This window comes from Pleurodeles waltl, chromosome 9 (assembly GCF_031143425.1).
Source record: "Pleurodeles waltl isolate 20211129_DDA chromosome 9, aPleWal1.hap1.20221129, whole genome shotgun sequence".
Classification (NCBI taxonomy): Eukaryota; Metazoa; Chordata; class Amphibia; order Caudata; family Salamandridae; genus Pleurodeles; species Pleurodeles waltl.
The window spans coordinates 389,356,030-389,370,175 of NC_090448.1; the positions used below are offsets into that span (position 1 = coordinate 389,356,030).

General features: G+C 45.3%; 1 protein-coding gene across 3 annotated transcripts in view; it reads left to right on the plus strand.

The window, feature by feature from the left end:
* Window positions 1-13,838, plus strand: part of EML3 (EMAP like 3) — a 293,640-nt gene extending 279,802 nt beyond the window's left edge. For all 3 annotated transcript variants that reach the window (XM_069207042.1, XM_069207043.1, XM_069207044.1), the window contains 4 exons: window positions 3,264-3,351; window positions 4,895-4,993; window positions 11,418-11,548; window positions 12,176-13,838. In XM_069207042.1, coding sequence (XP_069063143.1) covers window positions 3,264-3,351; window positions 4,895-4,993; window positions 11,418-11,548; window positions 12,176-12,364 — 507 coding nt within the window. In that variant the 3' untranslated portion in view covers window positions 12,365-13,838. The remainder of the gene's footprint in view (window positions 1-3,263; window positions 3,352-4,894; window positions 4,994-11,417; window positions 11,549-12,175) is intronic.
* The last annotated feature ends 308 nt before the right edge of the window (window positions 13,839-14,146 follow it).

Genomic DNA, 14,146 nt, shown 5'->3' on the forward strand with positions numbered 1-14,146 from the left:
GTGGGAAAGGACCTTATATATATTGGCTTGGGTTGGTGAAAGTGTTAGCTGGGACTTCTGGTGGTTGTACTGTCTCACACTCATGACATTAACAGAGACTCATAATTTGATGAGCGCCTTGCCTGCAGTGCCTGTCATGATCATGTAACACATTGGTGGGGGTTGCCTGTTATCAGTCACCAGAGCAGTGCATGATAGGAGGAGCATGTTCTCTTATTCTGAGGTGTCAGCCACCCAGTAGTTATGTGCCCACGAGCAGGGACTCCTAGACTGTGCTGATTTCCATCATCGAGCATGAGATTATGTACTGTTGCCAAGGGCACCAATCTCTCTCTTTCTCTCCGTCCTCTGTCGCCACTGTGGCAGACCCTGGCACAGTGATTCATCTTGCCACAGCAGCAGCAACTGTTGTCCTGAACGGGGCACTTCTCCAGCAGGTGTACTTCCCTGGCACAATTCTTGCATTGACGGTCAGAGTTGCGGTTACCTGCACTTGTCCTTCTGGGCAGGGGTCTGCTCAGTATGGCGTCGACTGACTCGGTCTTGATGGGTGGAATTTTCCCCAGGTTTTGTGGGGCTGAGGATGTCGTCAGGATGTCGTCATCTCCACAACATGGCAGGGCAACAGGTCATTGAACTGTGCCAAGACGAGAATCTTCACTAGACTGAATGCTGGGTTGGCACAAGATGAAGTCCCTCAATGCCACTTACTGCAGCCCTGTATGATTTTGTCCTGTAATTCTTTTGTCTGGTGATTGTTGGTGCACCTGGTTACGCAGTGTGTGTAGAATGTGTCAATGGTTTCCACTTCTCTCTGTTGGGCCTGCCCTAGCTTGAAGCATTCAAAATTGAGGTTCAACTCTGGGTTGAAGTACGTGTTCATCTTTCAGATAGCTGCTTCATTGTCATCGTCAGCGCCAGTCCCATTCAGGTGTTCAAACCGTTTGTAAATCTTTTCCCCAGCAAAGTGGAGTGACAGAGGTTGTTTAATGGTATCAACCATTTCCTGGGTTCCCCGGAAATATTTGTTAAGCTGTCCCACCCATGTCTTCCACTTTGCAGCAACGGTGGCAGGGTCAGCAAGCTCATGGAATAGCTGGAGGCCCAGCAGGGTGTTATGTCCTCTCGGTGCTCCTGTTGGCTGAGCGGGCATATTAATTTACTCTAGTAACCATGTGCGTATCTATGGTACTGAAGCCACTTGCCAGATTCTGGCTGTTAGGGGCACTTCCTCTTCCCAACAGGGATCTTGTCATGTGAATGGCTTTAAGAGGGTTCTTCCTGGGCCACAGTCTGTACAAGGGGAGGGTCACCACCAACTTTGGGATCCAGAGACTAACTAAGGTGGCAATATGCTGGACGTCGGCTCTGACATACGACATGCAGGCAGCGGTGAGCCAAAATCGCCACAGCACTGTGCCTGTTTCACCAGTCCCCTCCTATGCTGTGCAATCACCACAGGTTCTAGACTAGGGTGCAGTAACGGCCCTGCTATAGTCAGGCACTGATGCACCCCCTCAGGTATCGTGGGCCCTCACACAGGCCACACGTGTGATCAATGGTGTTGACACATGCAGGCGCTGAAGAGCAGTGCCCTGTGTGCTGGATGGTAGGGTCACTGAATGAGTGTGGCTGTACTGCCCTGGCTCCACGGCCACATGCAATGCCTTTGAGGCCAAGGGGCAACAGGCTTATGTGCACGAGGGAGCATCTCCATTTCTCGTCCCCAAAGTAAGCCCACACTTGCGGTAAGGCTTAGGGCCACTGGTGGGTCGGTTGCACAAGAACACAGTAATTTCTATGGTGGGACTGATCCCGGGAGGTCAAGAGCCTATTCATTTATACCTGACGTCTGTGCCCGGTTGCCATGCTGCATGGGGGTTGGGGTTTAAACACAGAAGAGCCGGGTGGTTCATTACACATAACAAGCCTCAAAGTGCTGAACCTAACTTCGCCAGCAAAAAAGAAAACCAATATCAACTTATTGAAAAGTTCGATCCATCACTTATTTATTAGCTTCCTTTGTGGTGCTCTAACATTTTCCAAATGGGCAACACAGAGACCTACCCAGATGTGACTCTGTCCACGTTGTGCAATTCAGAGATATTGGAAGAGGATATATTGCAGAAGAAGTGGCTTCTTCCAAAGACTTACATGATCAAAAACACACCAGCAGCAATAGCATTCTGGTTCCAGCAAGTGCTATGCAACTTCCAATACCACTGGGGCACAATCAGTTCACACGGCTGGCTCCTGGATACAGCAATAAAGGTTTAGTGATTCCTTTGAATGATATCCTAAAGCCAAAAGAACCCACAAAAATACCACACCCCATATCTCGGTGGCCACCCTACAAAAATGAGCCTTCGAGCGGCAACACATGATGAAGCTTCAGAACCTAGGAGGGGAGAGCGGGTTACCCTTGATTGAGCTTGAGGATCCATTTCAGAGCATCACCCTTGATTGACCATGAGATCGCAGGTGGTGAGAGCCTGTTACCCTTGATCGAGTCTGAGACTGCAGGAGGTCAGTGTGTTACCTTTGATCAAGCCTCAAATCACAGGTGGTGGGAGCATGTTAACCTTGGTTAAGCCAAAGAGGGAAGGTCAGAACGTGTTACCCTTGATTGAGTCTGAGAACAGAATTCAGAGCGGGTTACCCTGGTCTGAGCATAAGGCTCTTAGATGTGACATTGTGGTGTCTATGATGGAGTGTATGCCCCTAGGGATGTGAGTGCCTGGTAGCCATTATGGAGCCTTAAGGTTTGTGAACTAAATATTTGTAACCTATAGTATAGCTTGGAGCCTCAGGAGGCAAGCTCTTGATATCAATAATAGAACCTGACACTTTGGGAAATTAGGTCACAGTACCTAAATTTAGCCTGGGATCCCAAAAACATAAGAGCTTGGTGCCCATGAAACAGCCTCAACTTCCTTGGAAGATAGTGCGTAGTAACTATGATAGATCTGAGACCACAATTAAGTGAGGGCTTTGTGTTCATCATGATAGAGCCTAAGGCTGATTGGAGCTAGAGGCCAGAGACCCCTGACGGAGTCCAAACCCACAGGGTTTGAAAGCCTGGGGTCCATGATAGAATCTAACGTTCCTGAAGGTGAGGACCTGTCACCCTTGATAGATTCGTAGAAACCCCCCCCACCTCTACACCCCCCCCCCTCTCCCCTGAGTGGGTGAGGTCCTGATACACCTGGTAGATCCTGGTCCCACACAGATTCTCTGACCCCACTTCTCTTTGTAAATTTCAGGGTCACTCCAGCTTCATCACTCACTTGGACTGGTCCAAGGACAGCAAGTTCATCATGTCCAACTCCGGGGACTACGAGATCTTGTACTGTGAGTATTGTTTAGTTTTCCAGAGAGTGGATACTGAGAGATCCTATAGTATGAACTTGTAACACTGTTACTAATGGTAGAACATGGACTTACAAATGCAACCAACATGATATAATATAGCTTTAGTTCTGACTACAGTTGCACCAACCAAAACCACGTCTAGGCCCTGCCTGGTCTACCTTTGTAGGTTCTGACAATTAACCACCCTGCCTAATGTTTTACAGTGTAGAGTCACTATGAGAATTAGTACTGCGAGTATGAAGGGGAAGCTTTTGGAGGATGGAACTTGTGGTTTTAGGGTAAATACAATGTAGTGCTGTATTGGTGTGTATTCAGGAAACACGGCAAAGTATAGTCTTTAACTTCGGTGGAAAAATGGTACTCCCTACTTTCACCAAAGCACTTCCCCCTACTCCCAGCTGCCAATTCAAAGGCTGGACAGAGGCAAGGATCCAGCATGTGTCATGGTGGAATCTCCACTCCCTGTAATCGTGTTCCATGCACCCCCACCCTTCCGCCCAGCTTGCAAACCCATTGGCATTTCTCACAACCTCTGTGACAAAGACGTGGACACAGAGGGAGGATGGAAGTTGGCCCAGTTACCTCAATATAAATTTTAGCGTCCCCTCCCTGTGACCATCACTGAGGATTTCATTGATTTCAGATGGTTCTCCTTGGTTTCGTAAGGATTTAGGAGAAGATAACATGACTTCTCACCCCAATCCTTAGGTGACCTAGATAATCCAAATTATTATCCTCCATAAAGTGGATGACACTCTGGCTCGAGATCCCCTTGGCTTTACTGATGACAGAGAGCTGCTTCCTTACGACAAAGAGATTTCATAGTAAACCCCTTCAGGCAAAGGCACCTGTGCACAGCTAATAAGAGGACGTACTTGGATTCCTTGACTTGCTTTGTTTGTGACATAATATTAGGGATTTTGCAGGAGTGCAGAGAACCATCCTATTGTTCTGTTGGTGAGCCTGCAGGGCTACCCGGTTGATTAGGGCAGCAGTAAGTCAGTGTGTGCATCTGTCAGCTACTCCCTTTTCATTTCCTGACCACAACCCTGCTGCTTTCAAATTTGGGAGGTAGTCCTGCTGGATGCCAGGTCAGTAAAATGAAAGAGTACGTTGTAGAACTGCGTGGAGAAAAAGCTTCCACAAAGGGATAGCCAAAGTCCTAACTTAGCTTCTTTCTACATTCTATGAACCCTGTTTGACCTAGTCACATTCCTTTCCTTCTCTCGTCTTCCTGCCCTCACTTTCTGTTGGTTTGTGTGCCCTTTCTCTGGAGCCACTCCATCTCTCTCGGCTTACTCTTAACTGTTGCTCCTTTTCTCTTTCATGTCCTTTTTTGTGGCCTATGTTTCTATTTGTTGTTTCTCTTTGCTTTATTATCTGGCCTCAAACGCCCCCCTTCACTGAACTTTGCCTGTCCTGTTGGCCTCTTATCTGGCCAAGCCAATCTGTACTGCCTGGTGCCTTTCCACAAAAGCCTCACTGTGTCCTCTTAGCCCCATATCACTTGTTTGCTTTGCAGGGGACGTGGCAGGAGGCTGCAAACTCCTGAGGAACCGCTTTGACAGTCGTGATCGTGAATGGGCAACATACACCTGTGTGCTGGGTTTCCACGTCTTTGGTGAGTCTAGTAAGGGTCTGAAGGGCATTGTTAGTCATGGAGGCAGCTTCATACAGAGCAAAGACAAGACGTAAGGATCTCGAAAAGCCAGTGCAGCCAAGTGTCATTGCTTTGCATACCATCCATTGTCTAGTGTACACTGATGAGTGCAGTGGGACCTTTTAAAGAGTATTAACCTTGCCTTGTTTCATATACACTCTGGCAGACCGCTTTTGGGACGCTGGCTGTGAAGAAAGGATATGGAAGGTGCATGAGGCAGAAGTCATTGGTCGTCCATTTTTATTTATCACTTCTAAGCTATTTTAGGCTCCCAACTACTCTGAAACATGTGAGCAGAAAAAAACACCCCTCGATCAAACAGGCATCCTTCTATTTGTTATGAACTTCTTAGGTTGCCATTGTACCTGCTGCTGCTCTGTTCAGTGGAGTTTGGTTGTAGTCATACAACTATCCCTTCTGTTTCTTCTCAACCCTCCCTCCGGTTTTCTGGTGGACTATACATTTACTTTGCTGGTTGGAAGTGGGTGGAATGGAGGGGGAGTCCTTTGAGGAAGAAGATGAACCCTGCAATTTCCTAGTTTGGGAAACCCCAAATCATTGCTGAAATGTGTCCCTGAGACCAAGAATGGCCAAAGAGAGGAACCAGTCAGTGCTACCATTGCATGTGAAAATGGCAGCTAGGGCAATCTCATTGACTGATTTGGTTGGAGGCAAACTGCAGGGGTGCCCAGCAACCAGTCTGGAGCATGCACAGAGCAAACTGTATTTTTTTAGAGAAGACCACAATAGTGTGTAAACCGAACCTGTATTTATGAGTACTCCACCAAACACCATCTTAAGAGAGAGAGTGACAAGTTTACAAAGGCAAGTGTCCCTATTTGGTGGCAGGGACTCCCACGCTGCCAGATGCACTCACTGTTAGCTGAATGACTTTCGGACTGAACCCCTCTGATAAACATGAGTCTGGAATCGCCTCTTTATGTACTCTCAATGATGCTGGAACTGATCAGACTCATTCATTGTGGTTATCTCGTTTCACTTGTAGTTGTTGAACCAGACTTTTTTTCCCTTTTGATTGTCAAAATGGAACTATAATTCAGACGTGTTTAAAATTAAACAGTTATATAATTTATCTCCAAATTGGTGACCTTGCATTTTGAAATGAATGCAAAGATTATCAAAGCCTAACATTGTGTAAACTGTTCAGATAACCACATTGTCCTGTTCAACAAGAGTCTTTTTTCACTCTATAGAGTTCCATTAAGCTCCCCAAATCCCAAGGCATCCAGATCTACAGATGTTTTAGAACAAGGCTGTGGCTCCTCCTGAGCTTCTTAAAGTCTGTAACTTTTTTTCAATGGCCACTGATCATTTAGGTACTTGAACTATTAGTAAGTCCCTGGCTTTGGAAATCTTTCTCTCTTCTTGCAAGGAAGCAGGTTTTGATCTACACAAACAATTCCACAGGCATGTTTTATATTTAGAAGCAGCGCTGCACTCACTTAAAAGATCAATGTCACTGGATCAGTGAGAGGGAGTGACCGAGTGGGGTATTTCCAATTTGGTGACCCCATTTTTGGGGGTAAACCCAACCCAGAGCGTGATTGACTCAACTGGGGTTATTCTTTGCCACAAAAGAGGTCCCTTCTTTCAGGCCTAACCTAATTGGTCCTCTTCCTTTATGGTCCTCCATTACAGAGCTTTTTACATCAAAGATAAACACAGTGCAGCATGGACATGCAGAGATTTGGCTTCATAGAGAGCAGCCTCCTACTTCAGTCTAGGCTGGAGTTTTAGTTTACATTTTATTTCTTTGTAGAACCCCGTGCTAATCCCCACAAAGAAAGGTCTAAATTCTTCTCTTTCCTTAATCACCAATGTTAATGCTTCTTGTCTGAACCTATCGGTTACTAATGTTTGCGCCTTTCCAGAAGCATCTTCCTCTTACCTGTACAGGGAGTGCAGAATTATTAGGCAAATGAGTATTTTGACCACATCATCCTCTTTATGCATGTTGTCTTACTCCAAGCTGTATAGGCTCGAAAGCCTACTACCAATTAAGCATATTAGGTGATGTGCATCTCTGTAATGAGAAGGGGTGTGGTCTAATGACATCAACACCCTATATCAGGTGTGCATAATTATTAGGCAACTTCCTTTCCTTTGGCAAAATGGGTTAAAAGAAGGACTTGACAGGCTCAGAAAAGTCAAATATAGTGAGATATCTTGCAGAGGGATGCAGCACTCTTAAAATTGCAAAGCTTCTGAAGCGTGATCATCGAACAATCAAGCGTTTCATTCAAAATAGTCAACAGGGTCGCAAGAAGCGTGTGGAAAAACCAAGGCGCAAAATAAATGCCCATGAACTGAGAAAAGTCAAGCGTGCAGCTGCCACGATGCCACTTGCCACCAGTTTGGCCATATTTCAGAGCTGCAACATCACTGGAGTGCCCAAAAGCACAAGGTGTGCAATACTCAGAGACATGGCCAAGGTAAGAAAGGCTGAAAGACGACCACCACTGAACAAGACACACAAGCTGAAACGTCAAGACTGGGCCAAGAAATATCTCAAGACTGATTTTTCTAAGGTTTTATGGACTGATGAAATGAGAGTGAGTCTTGATGGGCCAGATGGATGGGCCCGTGGCTGGATTGGTAAAGGGCAGAGAGCTCCAGTCCGACTCAGACGCCAGCAAGGTGGAGGTGGAGTACTGGTTTGGGCTGGTATCATCAAAGATGAGCTTGTGGGGCCTTTTCGGGTTGAGGATGGAGTCAAGCTCAACTCCCAGTCCTACTGCCAGTTCCTGGAAGACACCTTCTTCAAGCAGTGGTACAGGAAGAAGTCTGCATCCTTCAAGAAAAACATGATTTTCATGCAGGACAATGCTCCATCACACGCGTCCAAGTACTCCACAGCGTGGCTGGCAAGAAAGGGTATAAAAGAAGGAAATCTAATGACATGGCCTCCTTGTTCACCTGATCTGAACCCCATTGAGAACCTGTGGTCCATCATCAAATGTGAGATTTACAAGGAGGGAAAACAGTACACCTCTCTGAACAGTGTCTGGGAGGCTGTGGTTGCTGCTGCACGCAATGTTGATGGTGAACAGATCAAAACACTGACAGAATCCATGGATGGCAGGCTTTTGAGTGTCCTTGCAAAGAAAGGTGGCTATATTGGTCACTGATTTGTTTTTGTTTTGTTTTTGAATGTCAGAAATGTATATTTGTGAATGTTGAGATGTTATATTGGTTTCACTGGTAATGATAAATAATTGAAATGGGTATATATTTTTTTTTGTTAAGTTGCTTAATAATTATGCACAGTAATAGTCACCTGCACACACAGATATCCCCCTAACATAGCTAAAACTAAAAACAAACTAAAAACTACTTCCAAATATATTCAGCTTTGATATTAATGAGTTTTTTGGGTTCATTGAGAACATGGTTGTTGTTCAATAATAAAATTAATCCTCAAAAATACAACTTGCCTAATAATTCTGCACTCCCTGTATATAGAAAGCAGTTTTATAGTGTGTGTCTTTATTTCTTTATTCAGTCCTGGGAACTGAATATTATTCCACTACATAAACCAGTAGGTAGTGTGATAAATGCTGTTTTTATGGTTGGTAACCTTTGTAAAGCAAGTAGCCATTATCTTCTGCTTTTGAGACTTATAAGGACACTCTGGATTCATATTTTTAGTTTCAGAAATAAAGTTGCTCTGAAGCATTTGTAAGATCTCTTCCACTTGTTTCCTTTTTTCAAGCAGCATCATGCTGAGTGAAATGTAAATATTGTGTTTTAATGCTGTTGTCTATAAGCACTTTTGTGTCCATGGACTACAGTGAGAATAATCAGTGACATGGAAGACACACTTTAGTTGAAGTTATGTCTGCTCACAGGATTAGCAAGCTGCAAATGTTGTCTGCAGTTCACAAAAGTAAAAGTGATGCTCATAGAATTCCCTTCTGTGTGTGCAAAGGTGATTACCAATTTCTACCTATAGCATGTGATTTGATTACGATACGTCATTCTATATCCCTTGTCTGAAGCTGAGAGAATCACCCATAATCTAAATGGCCACAGGGCAGCCATAGTGCATTTTGGATTGTATGAAGAGTTTTTGGCCATCTCAAAAAATATCTTGTGGTCATCTTAAGTAAAAATCTTGTTATCTATGTCTCTTCTACGGTAGACAACGAAGTGTCTCTTGTGGACTTGTGATCTGTATTCTTGAGACATTTAATGTATAGGATCCATGTACAGCCAGGACTACTCAATCATATTATTGTAGCCAAATCTTCATCAGTAGATGTGTTAGTGACAGCATTAAGTACATTTAATTACAATTGCAGTTTTTTTGAGTTAATGTTACATAGTAGGAGGCCCTACAACATGAAAAGAATAGCTGGCAAGTCGACTTGGAAAGGTTTGTGAACCTCAGAGCTGAAAAGCCTAGCCCTCCCTATTCTCTGAAGACCAACTACGAAATGATTGGCAAAAATCTGAAAAACTGATGAAGTTATAATAACCGGGATAGTGTACTTCCTGGCCCCTATGCCCCTTTATAAGGTCTCATCACGATGTACTATTGCATTGTTGCCTCTGGTTTCAAGTACCATTGATGGGCCTAAATCTTCTCAGCATTAGTCATCACTGCCGCAGCCTTCTGTAAGCAAGCACCAAATATTCCTCCACTCTACACTTGTGGCAGTGGTGGCCGATGACAGACACAATATTCTCCCCAACAGTAAGATGTTGTAGCCTACCCTCTGCATAACTCTCATGATTGCCAAACTGTAGACAAATTGCACAGCTTCCCTCACTAGTTGCCTTGATCATGCCACATGCTCTTTTCCTTCCGTTTATCTCCCAAGTACCAGTGCAATACAATCAGTCACAATATGCCTAATTTCCCATCTCCTTTACCTGACCATATCTGGTAACCAATGATAATCCACAGCATCTATTCAAACATAGGCCCTCATTACAACCCTGGCGGTCGGTGGAGAAGTGGCGGTAATACCGCAAACAGGCCATCGGTAAAAAAATTGCAATTACAAGCATGGCGGTGACCGCCATGCAAAACCGACACTTCTCCACACCGACCGCCAGGGTGGTAAAGACCACTGGGCTGGAGACTTCGGTCTCCAGTCCGGCGGCCGTCACTACACCGCCAGTGGGATGACGACCCCGCATACCACCATGGATTTCGTGGGGTTCTGTACCGCCACGAAATCCATGGCGATAGGCACTATCAGTGCCAGGGAATACATTCCCTGGCACTGATAGGGGTGTAACCCAACCCCTCCCCCTCCCCAGTGTCCTCCCCCCAAACCCATGACCCCCTACCACCTCCCCAAAGGTGGTAGGACCCCCCTCCCAGCCCCCCAACACGCACACTCACTCAACAACTACACATACACACACACATACTCGCACACATACACACAGACATACACACACACATTTTCCATACACACAACACACCCTCTGCATGCATACACACACTCACACACTCCCTCTACACACTCACACCCCCATGCACGCACACAACACACAACACCACCCCCACCCCCCTCCCCTAACGTACGGTCACCTTACCTGGTCCGGTGATCCTCCGGGAGGGAACGGGATCGATGGGGGCTGCTCCACTGCCAGCTCCCCGTCACCAGAACACGCCACACCGAAATGATTCGGTGGGCGGTGTTCTGATGACGTGGCGGTGGAGCAGCCTCCACTTCACTGCCGACCGGCAGTATGGCTGCTGGTGGCTCTCCGTCCGGAAAAGGGCAGAGGGCTGCCAGCAGTCATGATACGCTGTGCGGAAAACCGCCTGCACTAGCGGTCTTCAGCACAGCGGTAAGTCAGCGGTCTTGTAAAAAGACCGCTGAGGTCAAAATGAGGCCCATAGTGTTTTTTCCTTGTTCAGTAAGGTTGGCAGAGTTAAACTTTGTGTTCTCATTTTACGGAATTCTTGCCGTGCACACAACTTCTTCACTTGCTTTTACCTGGCCATGCACAGGAACCTCTTCCAGTTTCTGAAATATTTCAATATGGAGAATAGCAAATCCTATTCTGGAGTCCCCTTATTAACCTGGATGGCAACTCTGGGTCCCTTTCATCTTTGATCTCCCCTCCGAACTGTGGCCCCAAAGCTGACCTCTCAACCTGGTTTGTTAAGTCTCACCAGTAGTCAAGGGAGATCCTGTTACCATTAAGGTTTTTCCCTTGCAGGAGGCAAAGCGAGTGAAGTATGCCAAGTGTCTGTCCATTGTGCTTCAAGTTTTGGTGGACAAGTTTTCTGTCTTTAGGCCACTGAATTTCCTGCCCCTCCTTTATGAGGCTGAATTATGTCCCCTTCTTGCCAAGTACCAATGACATTTCCTTTCTGACATTTCTTTCCATCCTCATGCAGGTGTGTGGCCTGATGGTTCTGATGGCACAGACATCAATTCTCTCTGCCGCTCTCACAACGAACGAACAGTTGCTGTGGCTGATGACTTCTGCAAAGTCCACTTGTTCCAGTACCCTTGCTCAAAGCCCAAGGTGGGTGAATGGGGAATGGTGATATGGAAGACTGGGGGAAGAAGCAAGAGGAAATACTGTGGAAAGAGAGAAGAGGAAAGTCTAGTAATATAGACAGAGCTGGGAAAAGTGTTGAGAGTGGTTGAAGAGCAGAGTTTGGGGTATAGAATATGGGAATGGATGAGAAGTTATATGCAGAGCTTCACGGTCTAGATTTGGTAGAATCAGGAAACAGCCTCTTTTGTCCAGATTCACAGAAGAGCTTCACTGACTTTCCTGGGATTGTCAGCATATCTGTCACCAAACTGTCTCTGTCTGCATAAGGGGTTGTAAACAGTGCAAAGGTGAATTATGTAGGACTTCTGGAAACATGTCACACCCGTAACTTAAAGGAGACCGACTCAAGATAATTATATCAAATTCTAGATGTACCGCAAATCACAGTCTCCAACAAAACACAGAATCATAAAATAGTCAAACAACAGTATTTTGAGTATAGATTATTTGGTTCCCCACTCCTTGCTCTTCTTGGTTCATGGCAGGAGGGATAACATGTTTGTCACCAACACTTCTGTCTGTCATCTTTAGTGGTCACATTGGCTTATAAGTTAATCGTTTTCCTAACATATTATTCTTCCTCACTTCCAGGCCCCAAGCCATGTTTATGGGGGACATGGAAGCCATGTAACCAATGTACGCTTCACCCATGATGATCGCCATCTGATCTCTATGGGCGGGAAAGACACCAGCATCTTTCAGTGGCGACTGCGGGGTGGCGATCTTCTCCGCAATCATTCAGCTTCATCCAGCTCTCTGGAAGTCACACATGAAACCTGAACTCCAGTTCCCCTGATGTGAACAGATATGAAAAGTCCACCGCCAACGGGAGAGCCTCCATGGAGTGCTGTCGTTTCCTCTTGAGCACCTGCTAACAACACACATCTTTTTTGTTATTTGAGTACAGGGTGTATTAAAAGTCCTTTGTGTTAGGTTCTGAAAAAGATGATGGCGAGGAATAAGGAACTTTCATAGGGCTTGTGCATCTGGGTGGAAGGTGTAGCACGTGCATTAATTCCAAACTGTTTTTTAAATGCCAGAATGGGCTGTGATTCGCTTCTGGGTATTAGAATCTCTATTAATACTTTGTCCACCATGAAGAGACATTATGGTAATATGGTAAGACCATAAAAATGAGATGGAACCAGGAAGTTTTATTATGCAGCTTATGTCGAACACACTGTAAGCCTTTGCACAAACAACACTGACAAGCATGAGCCACAGAAGTCATATAATAGACCAAGTACAAGGGACGCTGCGTTAGGACACCTATGTCAGACATTGAAGAATGGACCTTACATGTCCAGTGTAGAAAACACAGGTGGCCTGGTAGTGAATTGCGGATAGCGAGCATCAACCGCCAAACGTCCTATAGCTGAGCATAAAAGTTCAGTCCTGACAATAAGACCCAGGAAATTAATTTCAAATTGTAAAAATTGCGTTACATATGCAATATCCGATCATTAAAGACCGGGCCATGTTAACACAACCTTAGTGCTGAAAATCGAACCATAGAGTAACATCATAAGCTCTGAATTTGATTATGAAAATAAAGAAGTAACTCCACGTGACTGGGTAAGATACTGAAAACCAGGAAGTGACGTCATATTTTGTGTGAGATGGCCTGTCTAAATTGTTGCCATTAGGAAGTTACATCATTGCCTACGTGTCAGATAATGAAAAACAGGTGGTGACAATACAAATGCTGTGCCGAGTCGTTATACACTATAAACTAGGCAGTGACATCACTTGTTCAGTGGTGGGTACTGAAACCACAGATTTGCATCACAGGTTCTGTATCCGATGTTAGAACGAAGAGTAACGTCACCGATCAGCATAAACATACTGAAAATCAGATTACGTTTTCTATGGCAAATACTGGAATCCAGGAAGTGATATGGTATGTTCTGTGATGGATAAAACAGGAAGTGACATAAAATGTTTTATAACAGATACTGATGTGCAGACGTGATATATCATGTGACAAATAATTAACTGAAATAATTTCAAAGTTGGACTTCACAAGATTTAAAGGTCTAAAATCTATGAAGCGACATTAGATGTTATGTGACAGGCACTGAAGATCAGCCAGTATTACATGCTGTGTTGGATGTAGTGCCTGTCTGTGAGTTCCTCTGCGTGTATGTCTATGTAGAAATGCTCTCTTTTATAATGCCGGTCATGCTTTGTTTTAACCGGTAAAGCATCATGCTTTCCTCCTGGAGAAAATAAAAGTCGTGGTAACTGCTGAAAACTTTTTTCCTTGTTTCCTCCGAGTTGACATCTTGCCTCCCGTCCCGCTGCCCCCGTGTCCAGGCCTTCTCCTTCCCCCGCTGCCTTTTGGACTGGTGGTGCTTTTGATCGTAGCCATGTGGGTGAGGTGATCTTCACCTCTTTGCTTTGCATTCCTGCCCTTTCCCCTTTGCAGCTGGGGTGAGAAGTGTTAAATGTTCTCTTAGTAGACAGCTGCCGGTACTGCTGAATCCCATAGCTGCAAATACCAAGGCTGCCCAGCCCTGATTCTCCCTTCTTATGCCTCTTTCTTCCACCACCTTCCACGTC